The sequence below is a fragment of the Acomys minous genome (genome assembly GCF_964271855.1).
Source record: "Acomys minous genome assembly, chromosome: 11".
Taxonomy (NCBI): Eukaryota; Metazoa; Chordata; class Mammalia; order Rodentia; family Muridae; genus Acomys; species Acomys minous.
Genome location: NC_140492.1, coordinates 70,717,615 through 70,742,690, shown reverse-complemented (window position 1 = coordinate 70,742,690; position 25,076 = coordinate 70,717,615). Strand labels below are relative to the sequence as shown.

Below are 25,076 nucleotides of genomic sequence, written 5' to 3'. Positions count from 1 at the left end.
GGTTACATGTGACTGGGCCTAAGCAGGTCCTGAGAGCACACCAAGATACACGAGGAAGTTGACCGACTACCAATCCTTTCTACTCCTCTTACAAGGTCTTCTGTTCCTAAGCATGCACCTATAGCCTCATGGTGAGGGTGATCGGCTGACTGAGGAAGAAAAGACTATAGCCTGGTTTACTGATGGTTTTGCACATTATGCAGGCACCACCAGAAGTGGACAGCTGCAGCAGCATCTTTCTGAAACAACCCTGAAAGATACTGCTGAAGGGAAATCTTCACAGTGGGCACAACTGTAGGCAGGTACACACGGTTGTACATTTTGCACTGAAGGAGACATGGCCGGAAGTATAATTGATTACTCATGAGCAATATCCAATAAACTGGCTGGATGATCAAGGACTTGCAAAGAGCACAATTAAAAAGCATTAAGATGGGCTAGAGAGCCGGGTGTGGTGGCTCTCTAGCACTTGGGAGGCAGAGGCAGGTGGATCGCTCCCAGCACTTAGGAGGCAGAAGCAGGTGGATTGCTGTGAGTTCAAGGTCAGCCTGGTCTACAAAGTGAGTCTAGGACAGCCAAGGCTATACAGAGAGACCCTGTTATAAAAAAACCAAAAGAAGAAGAAGGAGGAGGAGGAGGAGGAGGAGGGCTAGAGAGAGGGCTCGGTGGCCAAGAGCACTGGGTATTCTTCTAGACTTCTAGAGGTCCTGAGTTCAATTCCCAGCAACCACATGGTGGCGCATAACCATAGGATCTGATGCCCTCTTCTGTCATGCAGACGTACAGGAGTGTATAGAACACTCATATACATAAACTTTTTTTAAAAAATTAAGAAAATCATTCGGGGAAGAAGTAAGTGGACAGACTTCCCCAATGAGCAAAGGACATGAAGATTTTGTGTCTTATGTAAATGCTAACCAAACCACCTCAGCGTAGGAGTGAAATAATCAAGAAATAGGATGGTGTGTCCTGTCAGAAGTCAGCCTTCCCAGCCATACCTGGTGCTGCCTAATGGGTCCCTTAACAAAGTGGCCATAGTATCAGTGATGGAGGCGGCTCTGTGTGGTGGTTTAAGTAAGAACGGCCCCCACAGGCTAAAATGTTTGAATACGTGGTCCCCAGGTAATGGGACTGTCTGGGAAGGATTCAGAGGTGGAACCTTCTTAAAGGAGGTGTGTCATTGGGAGTGGGCTTTGAGGATTCAAAAGCCCACAAGAGGCCTAGTGTCTCTCTGCCTGTGGAGCAGGATGTAAGCTCTCAGCCCCATGCCTGCCTGCCCGTTCTTCCTGCCATGATTGATATGGGCTTACCCTCTGAAACTGTAAGCAGGCCCCCAAGTAAGTGTTTTCTTTCGTAAGAGGTGCCTTCATCATGGTGTCTCTTCACAGCAATAAAACAATGATTTAGACAGAAGTTGGTACCAGACAGTGGGTATTGCTATGACAAGCCTAACCAGGCCATTTGTTGAAGACATATGGTGGACTTTGGCTTAGGAAAGTAGTTCAGCGCAGGGAATATTAGAGACCATTCTTGTGATATTTTCGAATGTGGCTGTTTGGTTTTTGTTTTTGTTTTTTTCCTGTTATTTTTATTTTTTCTCTTTTTTGTCATTGTTGTAAAAATCTGCCAGAGGCAAAACTGAAGAGTTTTGGACTATTATCACTGGCAGAAGAAATTTTCAACACAGCCTAGTATTGACTGAGTCACATCGTTATTAGTGATCATGTATGTGGATCTACAATAAAAGCAGAGTAAGCAGGGCAAAGAGAAAATACAAAACATACACCGAGAGGAGAAAAAGAGCAGCAAGAAACAAAATACTGAAGCCAAGTCCTACGCTCAAGGAGGTAAGTTTAATAAAGAGCCACCAGCTTGACGGAACGAAAGGAGTGTCAACCACAGAACAATCCCTGCAACTTATAAAAAGGAAAGCCGAACCAGCCAGAGAGCCACCAACCATGGAAAGCCTGTGCAAACATCCAACTGTGAGTGAGCAAAGCAGGTTGTGGATTTACAGTCAAGGAAGATACATGTGTACAGGGGTTCTAGAATCATCTTCCAAGGTTAAGGAAAGCTGCTGAGGCCAGGTATGTGTCAGAGAAGTCCCTGAATGGAGGCCCAGAAAGGCCACTATATGAAGCTGCAGAGGTTAACCACGGATTATATTAGAGACCCAAAGATGTTGTGATGCCAGAGCTATGGGACATCTGCCAACACTGAGCACCCCCAATAGAGCACCACCCCTGGGTGGCCAGCCAGTGACCTGGTGGTAGTAGGTTGCCTACACTGTGGGCCCCTTCCTGTGACAGGGGACACACTTTGGACACACAAAGGACAACACTTTGCCATTACCAGAACAGAAACTTACTCTGGTTATAGATTTGCCTTTCTTGCACATAATGCTCTGCCAAACCGCTGTCCATGGAGAACACGTGCCTATCTACTGTCACAGAGCTCCATACAACACTGCTCTGACCAAGGAACTCAGTTCGCACCCAGAGAAGAACTGTGTCCCAGGTTCAGAGGCTCCACTGGTTTTACCACGTTCACCACCATCCTGAAGCAGCTGGCCTGACACAACAACTGAATGACCTTCTGAAGACACATGGTCAATAGGCTGCAATCGGCTGGAGACCTGGTCAGGGCTCTCCAAAAGTAGCTTATGCTTTAGATCAGCACCCAGTACATGGCACGGTGCTCCTCCACCGGGACTCACAGGACCAGGAAAAGGCAACGCCTCCTCCACTCATTACCATCCCCAGTGACCCACTGGGGAGATTTCTGATTCTGTTGCCGAGACCTTGGCTCTGGTGGCCTGGACGTTTTGGTTCCAGATGGAGCAGCACTACTGCCTAGAGACGCAACAAACATCCCACTGAACTAGAAGCTCAGACTCCTTCCTGGTCACGCCAGGCTTCTGACGCCCTGATGCTAATAGGCTAAGAAAGGAATAATAGTGTTACTAGGGTGGCTGATCCAGATCACCAGGAGGGAATTGGGTTGCTTTTCCACAACGCAAAAAAGATTATGTCTGGAATGAAGAGCACCTTTTTTCTTTTCTTTCCTTCCTTCCTTTCTTTCTTTTTCTTTAATTTTTTTAGGTTTGGTTTTGTTTGTTTGTTTGTTTTTTGGGTTTTTTTGAGACAGAGTTTCTCTGTATAACAGTTCTGGCTGTCCTACAACTCACTCTGTAGACCAGGCTAGTCTTGAACTCATAAAGATCTACCTGACCCTGCCTCCCTCTACTGGGATTAAAGGCGTGCGCCATCACTGTCCAGCTGCAGGGCATCTTTTAGGGCATCTCCTGTTAGGTCCTGCTGCAGGCCGTGGCTGGCATGGCCTGCCCTCTACCTAGGGGTGGGGCTTCCCCTCTCCAGACATTCACTGTAATAACCAGACATTTTGGTTCCGGGGTCTCTCTTGCTCACTCTCTCTACCCCCTTTCCCCCACACCTCCCTACCCTCTGTCCTCCACCCCTCACCTCAGCACTTGCTGCTCCTTCCCTTGCCTCTCTCGTGCCACTTTCACTAAACCTGCATTTGTGTATTATAGCTTGGCTGCTAATTAGCTCATTCTGTTTATTTAATCAATCATCTTTTTGTTACCATGTCCCATGTTTAAAGTCAGTGGGAAAGTGCAAACCAGTCCAAGCAGGATGAGAAAGGGCCCAGACCCTTCAGGAAGGAAGGTATGGGTAACTCCTCCAGGAAGAGCCAATACCTGCTGAGATGCTTGCTGAGAGTGGGGGACATGCAGAATGGGTGGTAGAGAAAGGTACTTATAAATGCTAGTTCAGTCGGTGTGTCTCAACTTTCCTAATGCTGTGAGCCTTTAATACAGTTCCCCTGTTGTGGTGACCCCTAGCCATAAAATTATTTTCATTGCTACTTCATAACTATAAATTGTGCTAATGTTATGAATTGTAATGTAAATATTTGATATGCAGCAGGGCACATGTGGCATGTGCCTTTAACCCCAGCACTCGGGAGGCAGAGGCAGGCGGATCTCTGTGAGTTCCAGGCCAGCCTGGTCTACAAAGCGAGTCCAGGACAGCCAAGGCTACACAGAGAGACCCTGTCTCGGGGGAAAAAAATATATGACGTGATATGCAGGATGGTCTTGGGTGATCCCTGTGAAGGGTGCATATAAACATCTACATTACATGATATTTGTACTCTATTTCCTCATCATGTACCGTAACACTGCCTTTTATCAGCAGTTACCACTCTGTCATCAGACAGTAAAAGATCAAGCATTCCTCAAAGATACGAGCACCTGCTGTAAGACATATAAGGAGTTTGAGGTTGTACATGAGCAGTTACACCACATTATGCAAAACTATGACCTAGTTACTGTTTTCCTGTGGAAAGGAAGCATGACAAGCTAACAGGAGGTGTGCGTGGCTTCTGGCTTGACCACAGCTGGAATCAGCTAAACCCCCAGCAGCTGGGCACACCTGTGGAGGGTTTTCTTGATGGCATCATCTGATATAGACAGACTCACTCACTCACATCTGGGTCATTTGAGGACCAGAGCCCCACCCTAGATCTGGCCACAGCTTCTGTGGTAGCCCACTTAAAAGGACATGGAGTAAGGAAACTGGCTTCTTGCCTGCTCACCCTCACTTTCTTTGGCAAGTTCTTTGATCATCCCCCTGCGGAAGCATTACTCGGCTATTAGCGGACTGAAGAGCACTGAGGCCTCCCGCCGGGCGGACTGAGCAACTGTTGGACTCTTGCCCTTCTCCTGGGAGACAGCCTTTGTTGGACTAGCCAGAGGAACACAACCTGTAAGCCATTCTAATAAATTCTAATAAATAATATCAGCTCTGTTCCTCTAGAGAACCCTAACTAATACAGCAAGCAAGAAGGCCCTCTTCTCAAGTTCCCTGGGGAGGCTGCTATGAATGTTTACAGCCAGAGCCTGCCTCAAGGCAAGAGTGGCCAACCCATCTATAAGATTTATCCAGGACACCAAGACCAGCTGCTTCTCTGGAGTGAGGACCAGAGAGGAAAACAGAATTCCAGGTTAGATGACATCACCTCACGTGAACAGCAACCACGGGCTGACTGTAGATCCTCCAACATGAGAGGCCGCAGGATGAGGCATGGCGTTGACGTGCTTTCCATCATACCTTCATATCGATTGATTCACCATTTTTTGTTTGTTTTTGAGACAGGGTTTCTCTGGCTGTCCTGGACTCGCTTTGAACTCACAGCGATCCGCCTGCCTCTGCCTCCCAAGTGCTGGGATTAAAGGTGTGTACCTTTGACTCATCATTTTTATCATGGTTCTTTTTGGTACGAACAGTAGACACCTGTTTGAGTTACGGATGCTAAGGCTGCGAAGCAAACTCTCACTAATCAGCGCATGGAATGCTGACAAAAAGCTTGCCCTTGTGAACACCACCGCATGTAATGTGTGTGCAAAAGCTTATTTTCCTACAAAGTAGCAATCGATCTGCTATGCACATCAAAGTGTTTGGAAACACACCTCTTCTGGCTGCTCTCAGTAAGAGTTAAACTCTAAAGACAGGGCACGGCCCAGGGGTTGCCTGCAGTACCAGCCTCCAAAAGCCAAAACCCACTTGGTTTAGGCTGAGCAGCTGCGTCACTGGTGAAGAGACTCTGTGCTCACCCTCCCCTTACTCGAGGTGCTGAAAGCATGTGCTAGAGCCCCCTACATTTTCCCTCGCTGTCTCAGGATGTACTTGTGTGTCTAAGATGACTGAGCCGCTCTCTGGACATGAACTCCCTGAAGGAATAACAGTGTCAGAGCGTAGGCTAAGGACCAAGTAAGACTGTGCAGCTGAATCCAATTCTGGCTGCTCTGCTGTTTGGTCATCTCTCATCTCGGCTACTTCCACTCCGAGCACACCCACAGCATCCAGGAACGACCTCCTGAATAAGAGAAGGCACCAGGGACAAATGGCGCCCAGCGAGGCATCTGCTGCACCCCGTCCAGACACCAGGCTGGTAGACGTGGATAAATCAGGAAGCACCGCATAGGCCACGGTCCCTTTGTTTCTACCTCTTCAGCACCTGAGTTTGTTTTTCCTGAAATGTTTGCTAAGTCGAGCCTGAGAAAGAAGCAGAAAATGTCAAGAAAATAAACAAATCTTACCTGTCCTAAAATGGCTGAAATGAGAGAGGTTTTTCCACTTCCCACACTGCCACAGATTCCAACCAGTTTACCCTGGACAAAGCACACAGAGAGAGGAAGGACGTTAATCAACTACCAGCCATTCATCCTAAAAAAAAAAAACCCTTGCCATTAGTCCATCAGTACAGGGACAGGGAAGGGCTTTGGAAAAATTGTCACGCATAGTATATACACCACAGTCACTTTTAGAAAGTCTTAGCCTCTTGCCAACTTTGCAAGGAGCCTAAGTTTGTTTGTTTGTTTGTTTGTTTATTTGTTTGTTTTGCAAAGCAGGATTCTCTTTTGGCAGTGGAAGTGTTTTTTGGTTTGTTTGGGTTTTTTTCCCTCAAGATGGGGTTTCTTTGTGTAGCCTTCGCTGTCCTAGACTCACTTTGTAGACCAGGCTGGCCTCAAACCCACAGTGATTACCTGCCTTAGCCTCCCAAGTGTTGGGATTAAAGACATGTGCCAACACGCCCAACTTGTTGTTTTTGGTTGGTTGGTTGGTTTTTGAAACAGGGTTTCTCTGTAGCCTTGGCTGTCCTAAACTTGATTTGTAGACCAGGCTGGCCTGAAACTCACAGAGATCCCACTGCCTCTGCCTTCCCAAGTGTTGGGACTACAAGTGTGCGCCACCTTGCCCAGTTGGGAGGATTCTTTAAAATTATTTTATTATACTTTTTATTTATTTTATTTTTAGTAACAACTACATGTAATATTAAATCCATTAAAATATTTTTATTTATTGTTTTATTTATCATTTTGTTTGGTTGGCTTTTCAAGACAGGGTTTTTCTGTGCATCCCCTGGCTTTCCTGGAACTCACTGTGCAGACCAGGCTGTCCTGGAACTCAGATATCCACCTGCCTAATATATGTATGGGTGTTTTGCCGTCACGCTTGTCTATATACCACCTGTGTGCTTAGTGTCTGCGGAGGGCAGGAAAGGATGCCAGTTCCCTTGCAATTGGAGCTATAGTCAGCTGTGAGCCACCTGTGGGGGTTGGGCACTAAACCCAGGACCTGGACTCACTTTGTAGACCAGGCTGGCCTCGAACTCACAGAGATCCACCTGCCTCTGCCTCCCAAGTGCTGGGATTAAAGGCTTGCGCCACTACCGCCAGGCCCAACATTTTTAAAGACAGCCACTTGTCTGGCAGTCCTGATGGCGATAAAATCCCCTAAAGAAAAAAGGGGTGGGGGAGGGCAGTGGTGCAGAAGGAGCCAGGCTCTGCAGGCAGGCAGTGTATCACTAGAATTCCAACTCTACCCACACCTGCCAACCGTGTGTCTGTCCGGTATTCCAAGCCAACACTGCCTGTTTCCCTCTGGACTCTGAGAAGGGCGAGTTCCACACTGAATCAAGTATTACATTACAAAATGGAAAGGTAAATTTTCAGTTGGCTATGAGCAGTCATTATCTACAAGAGCCGACCAGGGATACAGTGGAACTGCTGCAGTCATCAGTAACAGTTATCACGTAAGAAGCTCGCTGCTAAGGCTGAAATGACGGCCTCTAAGTAATAAACTGCACTGACGTTTCAGGTGACCAAGGACTGCCTTGCTCATGGCTGCTAGGAGCAGGAAGCTTTCGGTTGTCTCCTCAGTCCGCTGTGGACCTGTCTGTACTGATGCTGCTACTGGCTGCATTAGAGCCTCCTCCCAGCATTGCAAACGGGCATGTCTCACACACACACACCCCTTCTCCACCACCTCTGGTTGGAGACTCTCCCGTCTTTTTTGTGCACTAGAAAGCCCCTTGGGGGCTCTCCTCTTTTCCTCCGTTGTCTCTCTGCACACTTTTCTGAATCCTGCAGGTCATATGTAATCACAGCTACTTCTTTTCTTTTTTAATTTTATTATGTATACAATGCTGTCTGCATATACACTTGCATGCCGCAAAAGGGCATCATACCACACTATAGATGGTTGCGAGCCACCATGTGGTTGCTGGGAATTGAACTCAGGACCTCTGGAAGAGCGGTCAGTGCTTTTAACCTCTGAGCCGTCTCTCCATCACAGCTACTTCTGCAAATCCTCCATCACCTTTCCTCCTCCCAGGGTGACATCGGAGTGTCAAGGAGGCTCCAGCACCCCTGCTCTGCATCTTCATGGCTTGCTGTCTTCTCCCACACTCCCCTGCACGCTCCAGCTGTGAGCTTCTGCTCTGTGTTCCTGCGCCTTAGCTACGATCCTCTGCCCCTCGACAGCCGCACGGCTCACTCTCTCAGCTCCCCTCCTCCTCCGCCTCTCTCTTTGGTATTACTGTTTATCTGCCATGCCTACTCCCACCACCGCTTAGCTACATCGTCAGTATATATTCAGGCTGGTCTCAAACTCACGCACCCTCCCAGAGCCAGGACTATGGACATGCAAGCCTGGCTAAAACATTCTTCAAATGGGGTCTTTCCTTGGGAAACGTGTTGAAACTACAAACACAGCAGCCCCCGTCCCCGCTCTCCCTTACCATCCTTTGCATAGTCCTCATCACACCCCGATCCTGTGTGCTTCGCTCGCTTGTTGTTTATGTCTGTCCACTAGGAATACAAACGCCAGAGAGGAAGCCTGGACTGCGTGCACTCTGCTGCTGTTTGTTCTCAAGCCCTCAACTGTAAGGGGTGCAAAGCCGGCACTCTGAATGCATGTGTGAATGTCGGTGGGGGCGTGGGGCGCAGATGATATGGTCCTCGAAGCATAGGGCTAGTCCCCGGCATAGTCGGAATGTTTGCGGTTTTTTTGTTTGTTTGTTTGTTTTTTCGAGACAGGGTTTCTCTGTGTAGTCCTGGCTGTCCTGGACTCGCTTTGTAGACCAGGCTGCCCTCGAATTCAGAGATCCGCCTGCCTCTGCCTCCCAAGTGCTGGGATTACAGGCAAGCACCACCACTCCCGGCCAATAGTCTGAACCTTAATTAAGCCTTCAACCTGCAATCTGTGTTCTAGCCACTGTCTGAGAGTCCAGGACTGTGCTAGCTAAGCTATTACATAATATATTCAAATCATCCTTCACTTATGTTTTTAAAAAATGAACACAATATAGTTGTTAAGAGCAACACTGAGGGCACTGGAGAGATGGCTTAGTGGTTAAGAGCACTGGCTGCTTTTTCAAAGGTCCTGAGTTCAGCCCCTAGCACCCACATCAGGCACCTCACAACCATTGTAACTCCAGCTGCAGGGCATCTGACACTGTCTTTGGGCATGTACTGGCTCCTGCTTGTATGGGCATACACCTACAAACAGATGTGTAAAACTAAAAATAAACAAATACGGCCAAACTGTCCGTGGTAACAAGGAGCCCCCTCGGTTCCAGCAGTGATTGGGATAGGGATGGCTCGGATACAGAGCCGGATCTTGGGTCTCCCTTTGGAACCGGAGCCTAATCTGCTCTTGATTCTGATCCGCTCACAGCCAGAATGCTCTGTTTAAAGAAAGGGTCCTCCTGCCAGAGTCAGGTGGGGCGATGCAGGAGCCAGTGCAGGGGTGGGGCTCGGCGGGGCAGGGCTCACCTCTTCAATTTCTAAGTCGATGTTGTACAGTGTCCTCTGCAGGCGCAGGCTCCCCGTGTGGATCTGCTTGCCTTCTTCCTCTTCCGGACTGGGCCTCTCTTCACTGTCCACGAGGAGGTGTCCTTTCTGCTCTGCCAGCACCGCCTGGTGCTCAGTGTGTTGCAGCTGCCTCGACTTCTCTTTCTTGGCCCTGGTAGCCCTCTTGTCTTTTTTCATTTTGGGGGTCAGCTTGGGCGAGTTCTGTATACTGGAATGGGAGGAGTCCCACGCCAAGGTGGCATTTCTCATCTCTATCTTGATGTGAGGACTGGCCGGTTTGTTCTTTATCATGTGAACCTCTTCCATTAGAAACAAACTCTGATAGGAGTTGTGAGAGAGGTGCAAAGATGAGACACTGGATCAAGACCAGGGAGACAAGCTTATGGCGTACACTCACGCAGCAAAACACATCAGGCTAATCAGTGGAAGGAAGCTGAAGAGCAAAAGGTAGCTCATTAGTGTAGCCTCACCTCAAGACTGACAAGGGGTCTCAGGGCCTCACTCACTGACCCAACCCGCTATGCTGAGTTAACACACTAAGGTAGCCCTGCTTTCCCCGCTAGCCTGCTGTGGGGAGGTCAAAGGTCAAAAGTCATTTGATAACTGCTAGGGAGACGGTGCCCCTCGTACAGTCACTCGAAGGGGATGCTGAGCCTTTATATAGACATCACCAGAGCCACTAACCTTCCAGACCACTTCTGTAGAGCTAACTAATGCCTGCACACTGCCCTCACCCACGGCCTGGACCAAGTGACACGGAGACTGGCGCAGCCTAATTGCTGAGTTTGGGACAGGCCTATGCTAAGGGCCTGTGTGGAAGAGAAGGCATCTCTCTAAGAATCGCTCCACAGGAGGAGAATTAGAGGCCTCTCTCCACTCACTTCCAGAGTCCGACTGAGTTATTTCAAAGGACAGGAAAAGGCAACATGAAACAGGGAAGCATCTCTCAAGTGAGATCTGAAATTCTCATTTTCTAGTTTTACTAAGACCCCTCTTACACCAGCAAAGCTTTACAGAGCACTATATCACAGAGGAATTTCAAAATGCTTTTTTATTATTAATAATTTAAATTGGGCATGGTGGCGCATGCCTTTAATCCCAGCACTCGGGAGGCAGAGGCAGGCAGATTACTGTGAGTTCAAGGTCAGTCTGGTCTACAAAGCAAGTCCAGGACAGCCAAGGCTACACAGAGAAACCTGTCTCGAAAATAAACAAACAAACAAACAAACAAACAAACTGAAACATTAGAAACTTAAGAGAAAGATGAGGTGCAGGGTGACGGCTGCCTAACTGCCTCACTGGCTTCCGGTCTGCAAGAACTAGGAAACAGGACACACAGCTCCCCCTTCCTCCTGGATGCCGGTGTCTGCTTTCACAAAGAGTTAAGAAAGGGTCCCTCAGGCTGGAGAGATGGCTCAAGAGGTCCTGAGTTCAAGTCCCAGCAACCATATGGTGGCTCACAGCCATCTATAATGTAATCTAAAGTCTTCTGGCCTGCAGGTATACACACAGGCAGAGCACTGTATACATAAATAAATAAATCTTAAAAAAACAAAAAACCCAACAAAAAAAGAAAGGGTCTCTCTGAACTGAATAAGAAGAGCAACAGACAAGCTAACACGGAAGGAGATGGGGAGCCCACCAGGCCTCAACCCTAAACAGGAACTACAGGCATCTAAGGAATGCTGAGAGCAGGAGAAACAGTCTTCCTCAGGGAAGGGCACACAGACTGATTACTCAATACCAAATGCTCAGCTCTGAAAACATACGCATAACTAACATTATACAGACTGAGCAGGCTGTTTGTATATATTAAGGAATATGCATATGTATGTGTGTGTATAACAACAATTAATGAAAAAAGAGGCCATAAATTTGAAAGAGAGCAACAAAAGGTCTATGTGAGGGTTTAGAGGGAGGAGGAAATTTATGTAATTATAATCTCAAAAATAAAATAATTAAATAAATCCTAAAAGAAAAAAAGAAAGGGTCTCATGTAGCCCGAGCTAGCCTTCAGCTCCCCTAGGTACCCGAGGATGGCCCTGAGCCCTGACCTCCTGCCACCCATCACCTTCAAGAGGTGTCTCTTCCCATGTGCCCATCCCATCCCGCCACCCATGTGTCCTAAGGCTCAGGTGAAGTCCCTCTGTCTGTGAACGGTTGTGGGATCTGTAGATCCAGAGTTTTCCTAGGAACTGGGCTGAGAATAACATCAACTTTTCTGATCGCCTTCACAGAGCAAATCCACATGTGTACAGAAGAGCCACTCTTTCTTTCCCTAGAGGTCCGTTAAAAGGATGAAGACTGTTTAGGCTCCGATGAACTACTTAGCTAGTGAACACAGCTTTCCTGCTTCCCACAGCCCGGCCATGGAGACAGACTAGGGCCTATGACACCTGAAAGTGCACCAACTGAGGTGTGTGCTGCACAAACAGTGGGGTCTCAGAGGCACAGAAGCCACCAGGATGCTGCCCACTGACAGCACTTGCCAGCCCCACAGTAAGGGGTACACCAGTAACCTCAGCACCTAGGAGGCCGAGGCCAGAGAACTGTGAGTTAGCCTGTCTCAAAAAGAAACCCCTCTACAAGGCAAGGAGGATGCTAACTCGCTTCCACACAGCAGAGGACTCAAGCCATCCGTATCACTGCTGAGGAGAGGGAGTGCTCACAGAGCTGCTAGCTTCAACAGCTACACCAGGATTCCAGTGCAATCTTTAAAAAACCATTTCTCAGTATAAACATGCCTATGTGGCCCGCTAACGCACATTTTCACTTACGAGGAGAAACTTCAAAACCCAGGAGGTCATGAGACTACTTTTTGTCCTTATTCCTTTATCCAAAACTGAACAAAATCCATCCACCACCAAGGCTACAGAAACACACAGGGAGAACCTTGGTCAGAATGTTCACTTTCTTCCATGACTGGCTACAGTGGCTTGAGTGAGAAGACAGCCCTGAGAGCATCCTTCCATCACTTGCCGTGGTGCTGGCCCTTGTCCTTTAAGCAGCCAGGAGGGAAAGAAAGGGGAGCACCCTGAAGGAAGAGGTTTCTTGGCCCAATGCAAGTCCCCTGACTAACTATACAAGGAACCAGCTGGCATGAATCCCAGCAACTCTGTCCCTCCCAGGGCTGTGTCTCCCGAGCCTCTGAGCTAGTGTCAGTCACCCCTCAGGACTCTCCCCATCACAGGAACTGCTCTGGTCCTCACCCCCACGGGCCACGGAAGCCCCCCAGGAGTGAAGCCCTGCAATCAGGTGTTAACCTCCTCCAGGGAGCACTTGCCTCCCTCCCCCACCCCAGTGGCTCCCCCTCACGTTACAGGCTGCATTGTTCCAAAGCACAGAGAGCACAAACGGTCTGACCAGCTGACCACTCGAGGAACAAGATACTTACTTAACTGAACTTCTCAACATGATCTAGTTTTATGACTATTTCCGTGTCACTGCGTTCCCTGCCCCATGTAGTGGCAATCACTGGGTAGGAAAAAGAAATATCAAAAGGGCTCAGCAGAACAACCAATCAAAGTGGCAGGAGGACTGAGGGCAGGGCAGGGTGGGGAGGAGCCCGACAGCCACCTGGCTGTGCTGGCCATCTCCACTGAGGCCACTTAAAGGCTGTAATGACAACATATATGCCTGTGGGGAAAGGGAACACAGCCCAGAACAAGGCCAATCAGGAGAGAGAAATGAACACTCACTTTAAAAGGCATTTCTCTCACCCCTTAAATGAGTTGCCTCTACCATCTCCTTAAAGCAAGCAAAGCCAAGTGCAGCTGGCCTACATGGACTACCGGAACACAGGCAGCAGTGAGCTCCTGATGTGGGAGACGGGCAGGGAACCACTTACCTTAAATCTGTCAACAGCAACTGAAGCTTCAGAGAGGGACTTCACTGAGAATGGTGTTACTTTTAAAGCAAAAGTCATGGAATTGAAGACAGTCACCACTGTGAAGGCCTTAAAATACAAAAAGAGGTGAGAGCGAGCCTCGTGAGGTCACGCACTAGACAAGGCGGCGCCGTCTCCTTTCGGGTGGGAGGAAGGCTGTAACTAGCAAATGTTAGTAGTGCAATCAGTTTCAGGAAAATAAAGTGCTGTGTGTGCAGGTGCCTCTGTGTGCATCACAGTGCAAGCGTGGAGGTCAGAGAACAACTTAAAGAAGTCGGTTCTCTCCTTCGCCCACGTGAGTTCCAACGACTGGACTGAGGGCATTACGGGCGGCAAGTGCCTACGCCCACTGAGCCATCCAGTCAGCCTCAATTCCATTATTTTTAATTTTTAAAAAAGATTTATTTATTAAGAATACAGTGCTTTGCCTGCATGTATGCCTGCAGGCCAGAAGAGGACACCAGATCTCATTATAGATGGTTGTGAGCCACCATGTGGTTACTGGGAATTGAACTCAGGACCTTTGGAAGAACAGCCAGTGAGTGCTCTTAACCTCTGAGCCATCTCTCCAACACCAAATTTTTATTTTTTTAAATTATGTATATGTGTATGTGCACATGAATTGGAGTCCTTGGAGCCCAGGGGTATCAGATCCGGAACCAAGTTTACCGATGGCAGTAAGCAGCACAGGGTGGGTGTTGGGAACAGACAGCAGTCCTCTGTAGGAACAGTGTGTGCTCTTAATCTCTGGACCATTTTTCCAGGCCACATTTTTATTTTTATTTTTTAAGATTTATTTATTTATTATGTATACAGTGTTTTGCCTGCATGTACACCTGCACAGCAGAAGAGGGCACCAGATCTCACTGTTGTGAGCCACCATGTGGTTGCTGGGACTTGAACTCACAATCTCTAGAAGAGTAGCCAGTGCTCTTAACCTCCGAGCCATCTCTCCAGCCCCCCATATTTTTATTTTAAAGGTAGCGTTGGTTTTGGCTTCAATGAGACTTTCATATAAAATTCTTAATAAACATGAAACACAGTCCTTCTGTAGTTACAAAATTAAACCCAAACCCAGGCTGACCGAAAATAAGCCACACTGCTCCTGCAGAAGGGACAGCTCTCTTCCCGATCTTCCACTTCTCATCTTAAAGCCATGAGTGAAAATATACCTAATTCTTGGTAGCAGTTCCAAACGAGTAACGAGAGGAGCAGACTAGGATGGTGCCCGTCCGAGTGTTAGCTCACCTGTGCTGCTGTCAGGTCGAAGCCTAGGGTCATGTGAACAGAGAAAGTCACCACACTGGCGATCACCACAACAATGGGCGCCACCCCAACGGTGATGCTCTGAAAGTACCCCGCTTTTTCCAATATCCGACGCTCCTCCTCCCGGATTTCTATGAAAAAGCAATCCATCTTCAAGGCAAGTCAAGACACACTGTGGGACACTGTTACGCCTCCACCACATAAGGATCAGGTCTCAACTACAAATAGATTTTTTTTGGTGTTGTTTTGTGTTGTTGTTTGTTTGCTTGAGACAGAGTCTTGCTATGTAGCCTAGGCTTATCCTGAAACAAAGGTTCTCCTTCAGCCTCCCAAGTACCGTGATGCTAGGGTACAGACAGGTGTTTAAATGACCCTTCAATACCAAAGCTGTAAAAATAAAACTATCAGTTCTGGCTTTGTCAGTTCTGTAGGTTGGACCGAGGGCCTCTTTTGTGTGTAGGCAAGCACAGCACAGCCTCAACCCTAGGACAACCAGTTCTGTTACAATTCATTAATCAATTCATTACAATCAGGTGTCAATAGATGAGTCACAAGAATAAATCTAAAAGAAAGTCTGTACTGGGTTTCCATGAAACGAACATTTGACTTGCATCTGCACCTGGCAGCTTCCCCTGCTTATCCAGTTACTGATAATCATTTACTCTGGGAATGCTTTACCACCTTGTGAGACCAAGAGTCCTGATAAGCTCCTGGAGGATTTATCAATGGCCAAACCAGCTGCCTTTCTGTTGTTGTTGTTGTTGTTTTGTGCTTTTGTTTTGTTTTTTGTTTTTTCGAGACAGGGTTTCTCTGTGTAGCCTTGGCTGTCCTGGACTCGAATTGTAGACCAGACTGGCCTCAAACTCACAGGGATCCACCTGCCTCTGCCTCCCAAGTGCTGGGATTAAAGGCGAGTGCCACCACGCCCAGCTTCTCCCCCCCCCCCTTTTTTTAAAGATTTATTTAGTTATTTATTTATTATGTACACAGTGCTCTGCCTGCATGTACTCCTGCACGCCAGAAGAGGGTATCAGATCACATTGTAGATGGCTGTGAGCCATCATGTGGTTGCTAGGAATTGAACTCAGGACCTCTGGAAGAGTAATTAGTGCCCTTAACCTCTGAGCCATCTCTCCAGCCCAAATCTCCCCTTCTTAGATGGCACTGTTTCTGTTTCTGTTTTGTTTTTTCGAGACAGGGTTTCTCTGTGTGGCCTTGGCTGTCTGTGTAGACCAGGCTGGCCTCGAACTCATAAAAGATCCACCTGCTTCTGCCTCCCAAGTGCTGGGATTAAAGGGGTGCATCATGGCGCCTGGCTAAATGGCACCGTTTTTAAGGCCTAGCCTTCCTATTCTTGTTCAGACCTGTTTGAATGCCAGTGTCATGCCCGTTACCCTGACAGGCCTGCCCTGCGGATGTACTTCACATGCCAGCACTGAGAACCTTGTAACTACATCAACCAATCATCTTAAGAGATAACAAAACAAGCCCCTGGTGACTAACAGAGGTAGGCGCCAAGCCCAGGCCTCCTGAAGCACAGCTCATCCTTCTGCATTACACACCTACCTCTGGCACCTATGCACCGACAGAATAAAAAGGTTTAAGAGCAAAGTCTTGGAAACTAATACTGTTTTCTGCAATAGCTTCTTAGCCAGGCCAAAAAATTGGGTAAGAAGAGGATTTGCACATATTATTATAGCTAAATTTGTACATACTACTCCAACCAGCCATGGCATCTTGGGCAAAATCAGTTTCCCAGGTTCAAATCCCTTTTAAACATAAAAGATTGTATGTGAAGTTACTAGAAATCAGAAGTCGCAGGAAGCAGGAAGCACAGATGGTTGAATGAATGAACAAACGAACAAGCAGACCCAAAGAATCCAAAATCCGCCAGGCGTGGTGGCGCACACCTTTAATCCCAGCACTTGGGAGGCAGAGGCAGGCAGATCTCTGTGAGTTCGAGGCCAGCCTGGTCTACAAAGCGAGTCCAGGACAGCCAAGGCTACACAGAGAAACCCTGTCTTGAGGGGGAAAAAAATCCATTATCCCTCTACCATATGCACAAGGGAAATCTTTAAACTCACTTTGAACACTCTGAGAAAACGCTTTGACCCAGGCATACATCTTAATAAATTTGATGTAGGTGAGAACTTCATTCATCTTCTGGACACGGCCATCGGTGGCAGCTACACACTTCCTCCGGAAGTACGCAGTAAGTCGTGACACAAACATCTGGAAGGGAAAGCAGCGCCCTGTCAGATGGAAGCACCCCTGGATCTGCCTCACAACAGTCTACCTTAAACGAGCACATAACCAACCCTATTCCTGGGGACAAGCTGGCTTTCATGCTGTGGAAGGGACCTCCAAGTTACAAAATACTTCATTCTCACTCCTTGTAGGACAATGAAGACAATTAGCAGTCAATTAACATAAGCCCCACCAGGTGGAATCCCAGATGGAAAGACTCCATTCAATCACACCCTTGTTACCTCAGACACAGCGTTCACCTGGAGCCTTCTGCTCCACCCAGACTCACTCTGCAAAGGTCCCTTTCTAAGCCCTGGGAACTGAGCACTCACTATCTAGCACCAGACTTTCCCTACAAGGTACCTTCTTTGAGGAAATTTACGAGGATGTGCTCTCTACAAGCCAGCGGAAGTACTTTGTCCCCAGTGAAGAAGTTCCCAAGACGCAGCCAAGAGGCTCACTCACCATTGCTGGGTAAAAGAGGATAAACACAGCCGACCCTAGGAAGCCCGTCGGTCCTAGAATGATTACATTATAAATCATGCCTAAGATGGCAACCACGGGTCCTCCGGCCAGCAAGCTGCCCACAGCGGCTGCCTCAAACATCCTTTGCCCATCATTGGAGCAGATATTGATGAGCTGTAAGATATGACAAACAGTGAGGGACCCTGTAGGACACCGATCACTGTATTCAGGAGAAAGGTCAAGGACAGAGCAGAGCTGGAGAGGAGGAACTCAGGCTGAGAGTCAGGGCCCTGAACTGACCTCCCCCAGGGACTTTTCTTTAATGTTCTTTAACTTCAGGATCTTCTTGAATGCCATGGTCACGACAGCCCCCCGCAACCGCACGCCGGTTCGATAATTCAATGCCCAAGTCAGTGCCAGTGACCAGGAGCGTACGACTTCCGTCAGGAGGAGGCCTACTACTAACAGCAGGCTGTACTGAAGGTTAGACTCTGATGCCTGAGTGTACTCCAAGAGCTGTTTCACCACGAAGGCCTACAGGAAGAAACACACACCGCCGTCAACAACCCCCTTGGTAACCCCACACGATGCCACGGTGTTATGTTAAGTTAGAAAGAGCAGGCTGCTCCAAGGCACGGCGATCAGCGTGTAAGCACAGAAACATTGTGTTGTTGGACCAAATGTTGCCGGCAACCTGCCTGCAGATGCAGGACTGGGGGTCGTTTGCTTTTCTCCTGAGGGGCGCCGCCATCAGGACCGTTACTCTTTCTAATGTAACATAAACCTGTCCATGAGCTGAAATTAATTCTAAACACACGGTCATCCAAAGGTTTATATTGACCTCTTATCCCAGCATCTTCACACATGGCTACGGTTCTTTAATGAACTCAAGACCTTTCTCTGTATCCTTTTCACACGTGCGTATTTGATAAAAAGGAACAGTGTACCTACAGTTGTACGGGGAAGAGTGAGAAGTGCAAAACATCCCTGGAAACAAACAGGGGCAGTTTAATAGGACAGAAGAGTACAAACAAAGCAGGCCATCAAACTCCAGAGACCCTCCCTCCCGCCCTCCCCACGCCCACTCCCTCGCAAAAACAAAAACGTGTTACCTCAGGGAGCATATGTCTAACACCACCTGCAGGGAGGGAAGACAGCCAGCCCCCAAGAGCCACGAGTGGCACCTCCAGCTCTGAGGTCCTGCAACGCCGGAGCACACACTCACACAGGCACATTCGGCAACAGCATTGAATACCAGAAAGTGGGAAGCAATGTACTTTTATTGAAATCGAAATATTATAGAGATATAAAGATACCATCTTCAAAGAGCATCTCACAAACACTGTTCAGCAATGGGGGCATTAGGGACATACAGCGGGAACATACAGAGTCGTACAGGGACAGCCGTCACACAGACCGTCTGGCCTCCGGCTTGTAACTATACACAGTGGGATACAGCAGAGCCACATCTGCTTCCAAAGTCTGAAGTAGTATGTACAGCAGGCTGGCAGCCGGCATCGGGCAGGAATCCTGAAGCTGCAATGAAGTGGATTCTCTAGCAATAAAGACCTTGCTGTTAGAAGAAAGAAGATTAAGAAAAAAACAAAACTAAAAATTCCCTAAAGAGGTACCCTGCTTAAGACTGCAGGTGCTGCTGGCCGGCTAAGCTGCGAGGCAACGCTCTGCTCCAGACAGAGTGCAAACTTCTAGGCCTGCCGGGGCAGGCTGTTGGCATCCTTCGGAGTCTTTTCAAGTGCTTGCTGGCAGCTAAAATTGATGTTGGCAAAAATCAAACCAAACTATGACAAAAGAAAGCCAAACCCAGTGCCCACCTTAAAGGAGAAAAGAAATTAAACCCATGCACCCATCTACCCTGGTTCCTAGAGCAAGGAGTCCTGGCTGGGGCTGAAGTGACACGCAACAGAAGCCAGACGTGTCATCCTCAAGTGCCAAACACTGAACCCAGGAATCCAGATTCTGGGGTAATTTGTCTCTTTCAGTTTTCCTGAAAGAAACTTAACACAAAGTTGTCTACTAGGTCCCAGGAGGTCCCCACAATTAGGTTCATGTCAAGCCCCAGTATATAGCCTCATCAAGCAGGGGGGTCTCAGGTTCTGAGAACTGCTGTAACCCACCCCCTCCCTCCCTCAGAGTGTTTAGACCCATGTCTGGTCCTCACTGAACAGATTTACTAGCAAGAAGATTGGCTTCTTTTCCAGTACGCATCCAAAATGTGGCTGAAGCCCTCCTCCTCCTCCTCGGGTAAAGCTCTTTCCCACACAGCAGCATGTGGAGCAGTCTCCCAGGAAGGCGGCAGGGAAGGCCAGCAGGTGTGGGGCTCCTTCCTTCCTACACCTTTAGGGTGCCCCTTTCCAGCGCTGGATAAGCAATCAAGCCCTCCCAGAAAGGAGGAGAAGGGACAGTGAAAGACAGAGCACATTTACACTATGCAAAACTTTCAAAGGGGGGAAAGAGGAAAGTGGTAAAAAAAATGTCCAACACAGGAGTTTAAAAACAACAACATTTCAAATGAGCTTGTATGGGAGAAAGAAAAGCAGGTTTTCATGAAAATTCCAAACAAATTCAGTTCTTTTTTTTTTTAAAGCCCTAAGTTTATCATTTAAGTCTAAACTAACTGGGAGGTAACTGGAGACGGAGGCTCAGCAGAGCTGCCTCGCTGTGGGACGCGGTCCCAGCGAACAAGCGTTACCTTACCTGAGCTCTCGGCGGCGGCGAGAGATTCTGCCCAGCTGCACTCTCATTCTGACCGCAGAAAACAGCCATCCTGAAAATTCTAAAGAACAGCTTCTGTCACTGGTCCCACTACAGAGACACTCCCCCCACATCCAGATCCTGACAGCATCAAGCAAGCTGTGGCTGGAGAGAGGTTGGAGGGTGGGAACTTACCTCTCTCAAGGCTTCTCTCACTGGCCTTTCCCCCACAAGCCTGAGGCTGTTAGCACTCACAAAGAGATGCAAGAGATGCGCTGCAGAAGGCAGCCTTCTCTGCAGGCCTAAGGCAGGTGCTAACACTTCAGATACAAATCGTAGGTCAGGCCTGGGCTGCTAAAACTAACTTAGCCTGAGGAGGCCCCCAAAGCATCTCTGTGCGTGTAGTGATTTGGCCCTGCATTTCACGTAGGCCCATCACCTTGTATAAATGCTGGCACTGTGCTAGCACTTCCTCAGCCCTGAGGCACCCTACATAGAGGGCTGGTTGCCGGCACTAGAAGCTGGGACTACTCTGAGGTCAGCATCAACTGACCATAACAACCATGCACACAAACACGACTTGGTTGTGTTCCATTTGCTCTGTGTATGAGACCTAAGGGGATGATCTATATATGGAGCCTACAATTTAGGGTAAGATTTTGGTAAGAACAGAACAAGCCAATCAAAAAATCATGCCCAATTAGAAAATGCAAAAATGTAACACTGGATTTTCCTCAAAAGGACCCATGTCCACTCACTGGAGGTTTGTTCGCTCCTAACATTAATTTCTCCCCCCCCCCCAAAAAAAAAAGCCCGATTTTCCAATTTCCAGTCGAAATTGGGATTAGAGTTCCCAAAAAAAAAGAAGTCTACATTGTTTACACTTTCACAATGGACAAGCCTGCAGCTCTCTCAGGCCTAGTGACTTTCAGGGGCTCTTCAGATGCACCACATGTCCCTGTCCGGGAAGGCCCAGCTTCCGTGGCGGCTAGAAGCATGCTCTAGAGGCTAGCATCCCACCATGCTGCACCGGAAGCATTAAGAAATTAACAGATGCTCAACAGAGTGGCCTTCATGACACCAAAGCTGAGCATATGTTTTATAATTACTTTTTGGGGAGAAAAAATTTCATAATCCCTGTAATCCGTGACATTCTTTTTTTTTTTTAAAGAAATAGGGAATTAACAACGCTCATTGTGATTTTATTGAGAAATGCTGTATATTGTACTACCCAGATAAAATAACTCCATGAGGGGTCAGAGCGGCCACCAGCCCTGTAGTGAAACAATGACAGAAGCTCTTCTTGGGGGACGCTGGCTCTAGGAAACATTTGCCATTTCGGCTAATAACATTCAGTTACATGGTCCCTTTTTATTTAAAAGGTATATAAAAGTGTTAGTTGGTCAATTAAAAACATAATACCAAAACTTTTTTTTAAAGGATCACACATTTAAAAAGAAGAAGAAGAAGAAAAACCTCCAAAGTATACATTAGTTTTACGTAGTCACCATGCATCTTAAGACACAGACTTACCCCACCACCACACGGAAAACGCACAGTCTACACAGTACTACTGCTCCGATGCCTCAAGGCAAATAATGTAGAGAATGAATGCAGTACAGTCAGGCAGCCCAGCAGATGCAGAGACGATGCCTGAAAACTCCTGCCCAAAGCTCCCTCAGCTCTACGCTGTCTCCACACGGCTGCTGCTCCAGGGCTGGCCAGGGTAACACTCTATACAAAACCCTGGTAGGCTCCTAGCTTCTTCAGGGATCATTCGTCACAGTCGGTAGACATGGCAACTATGCCTCCAGGCATCTGGTGTGTTACCCGCACAGGCTTGCCAGCCCCTGCCGCACAACACTCAGTCACTCACTCACAGCACTGCCAACACATGGCTGCCCTGACTGTTGCTTCACGTCAGCACACAACCAGCAAGCAGATCCTGTGCAGCACCGGGACCAGTCCAGCTTCACTGGCCCCAGGAAAACAAGCCAGTGGTCTCCCCTGTGACTCTTGTGTCCTCATCAATCTAGCTGACAAGCCACCATTCACTCTCAAGTGCACTGACCCTCCTCAATAGCCCTAGACGCGTCTCTAAGGCTGCTACTGGTCCCAAAAACGATCATAACCTCGGCAACAGAGCAACTGGGTTAGAGCTGGCCACGGCCTGGCCCCTGCACATGTTCAGAAAGGATAGACAGGACTTACTGGTCCACTGAAGGCGGCCAACTGCGTGATCATCAGGCACACGATGGACAGGGCGAGCCTGGTGCGACAAAAGATCCACACAACCCTCCGCAGGGAGGCGGCGGCGGGCCCGGCTTCACTCAGCTCCTCTTGCCACAGTCTCTCTAGTCTTAACAAGGGCACATGTCCTACGTTACACATCTCCTCAGGGAAAGGACACACCCTAGCCCTCTTCCGGCCATGCAGGCTCTGCCATTGCATTACACAAATCTCTCCTTTAAAATTATGCACATAGCCTTCATGTTGTAGACAAAAACTCCCTTCCTGGCCTATATGCATTTACTCCCAAAAGGGAGCTTTTGAAACAGAAAAAAACAAGGAGAGCAGGAGCCTCTCCTTCTTCCTCAAAGGTCTCTCCCTGAATAAACAATGTGGATAAAACTTCCTTTCCCGAGAGTCCCCTTTCTCAAGGATCCTGTGATAAAATGCAAAGCTACAAACTAGATTTTAATCAGACAATCAGCTACCATGTAGAGGCTCGGGAAGAGAGGCTGGGCTGGGAGGAGAGAAATCCTTTGGCTAAAACACAATTAGAGGGAAACAGAGATGAGCAAAGGGTAGAGAGTCCACAGCCACCCGCCCTGGGCTGAGGGTCCTAAAGGGCAAGACGCTCTAGACTGCACACTGTGGGCCCAACCGCCTAGCTCTGGCATCCAGCACACAGGGCAGAGCAGAGGCGCCTACCTTCTGCAGTTCACGTCAGATGACTCATGCTTGGACAGAGACCACACGTCCTCCATCAACAGCTCCCCTTTCTTGTGGACCACTCGGGCCAGGGGCGAGAGCCATGAGAAGGTCATGTAGGAGAAAAGCCCAGCATTGTCCACCGGGTGCTGGTGCCTGAGGAGAGGAAAATGCAACCACAGGTGTCAGCACATACTGAGAGCCTGAAGCCACGCCTCGGTAAACAGCTCCTGACAAACATTAGGTCTCCCCAACTGTCCTTGCCTTAACAATTTCAAAACTTCTTCTAGTGCCTTGTGGATGAATCATTAGCCAACAAAGCCTTACTTGGAGGTGGTCCGGAAGGGCTTCAGGGCACTCAGGCCATGATGGTATTTTCCCTTGGTATGCTCCTCATCCAGAATCCGGAGGTGAGAATGCACAGAGACATCCAGGGAAAGGCCCTCGACCCGGGCTGCTGTTTCCAGAGCATCTTGGCATTCTAACTGTGGTAGGAAGAACAGTTAATGGAGTGTGTAACATGTACAGGATGAGAGGCGAACCCAGCTGACTGGAACTCAAGATACACCAAGGGTAAATCACTCATCAGGATTGGAAACGTCCAGGACACGGGGTCAGACACTACTGCTGCATACTAAGAACACATTAAAGAACATTCAACCAGGACTGGAGAGGTGGCTCAGAGGTTAAGAGCACTGACTGCTCTTCCACAGGTCCTGAGTTCAATTCCCAGCAACCACGTGGTGGCTCACTGCCATCTATAATGAGATCTAGTGTCCTCTTCTGGTGGGCAGGCACACATGCAGGCAGAACATTGTATGCAAAATAAATAAATAAACATTAAAAAAAAAAAAGAACATTCAGCCAGGCACACCCACGCATGCACATACATACACACACATACACAAAATCAGTTGTTCCTTTACAGAAACTGACTGATACAGCCACACATACCAACTACACAGCTTATGTGTGCTAACTATACTAACACAAGCCTGCTTCGTTCACAGTGGCAGGGGAGGGTGGCCGCGGCTGGATCTGCCCACCCGGCTAGAGTTCTATCCTTTCCTTGTAGAAGCTTCACTCCCCTCCCTTTCTCTCTTTCCTTTTCTCTCTGAGCAGTGAAATTCACACGGTCACAAGTATTTCCAATAGCTATGGTGACGAATAACCGATCCCCAGTCAAGACAAGGTGGTATAGAGCGTGGCACACCATGCTTCACTCAAAACAGCCTCTATTTGTGTACGCCACCTCCTTTCCAAAACATACACAGGCAGCTCAAATATTAAGTCGAAAATGTTCTGTGCACAGAAGTAACTTGTAAGCCTGGGCTACTCAAATCTGATAGCTTTAATTCAAGAACTAATTCCTTATCTTCAGATAGTGAACCGTCCAGCATCAGGAAACTGTACACTTCTGCGGAGCACATTCACTTCCATTCCTGGATGCAAAGGTAGACTGGGCTTGAGGAAAATAATAGCACAAAATGCCAAATGCGTCAACAGGCTCTTACATGAAGTCGTCACCAACAATTTAGTGGCTAGAGTCTAAAAAAAAGTGGAACACTGGAAAGGAGTGCTAGACATGTGTGCGTGTGTGGTAAAGGACTGCTAGACGTGGGTGTGTGTGTGTGTGTGTGTGTGTGTGTGTGTGTGGTAAAGGAGAGCTAGACGTGGGTGTGTGTGGTAAAGGCTCTTCTTCTTTTTTCTAGACAGGGTTTCTCTGTGTACCCTTGGCTGTCCTTGAACTTGCTCTGTAGACCAGGCTGGCCTGGAACTCAGCGATCCGCCTGCCTCTGCCTCCCGAGTGCTGGGGCTACAGGCGTGCGTCATCACCACCCAGCTTCTACTGCAGCTTTTTGCCTTTGCCAGGGCCTTGGTTCC

At 48.2% G+C, this 25,076-nt stretch overlaps 1 protein-coding gene across 6 annotated transcripts in view; it reads right to left on the bottom strand.

Moving 5' to 3' along the window:
- The window catches only part of ABCC5 (ATP binding cassette subfamily C member 5), an 86,087-nt gene that overhangs the window by 41,406 nt on the left and 19,605 nt on the right, over positions 1–25,076 (bottom strand). For 2 of the 6 annotated variants that reach the window (XM_084801595.1, XM_084801596.1), the window contains exons 3-12: positions 23,520–23,677; positions 23,193–23,348; positions 22,470–22,617; positions 17,847–18,080; positions 17,547–17,720; positions 16,919–17,066; positions 14,817–14,965; positions 13,530–13,637; positions 9,644–10,000; positions 6,125–6,196 (exon numbers count right to left, since the gene is read on the bottom strand). In XM_084801595.1, coding sequence (XP_084657721.1) covers positions 6,125–6,196; positions 9,644–10,000; positions 13,530–13,637; positions 14,817–14,965; positions 16,919–17,066; positions 17,547–17,720; positions 17,847–18,080; positions 22,470–22,617; positions 23,193–23,348; positions 23,520–23,677 — 1,704 coding nt within the window. Of the gene's footprint in view, positions 1–6,124; positions 6,197–9,643; positions 10,001–13,529; positions 13,638–14,816; positions 14,966–16,918; positions 17,067–17,546; positions 17,721–17,846; positions 18,081–18,808; positions 20,341–22,469; positions 22,618–23,192; positions 23,349–23,519; positions 23,678–25,076 lie in introns of those variants that run through there. The other 4 variants (XM_084801598.1, XM_084801599.1, XM_084801600.1 and 1 more) reach the window with 4 other exon arrangements.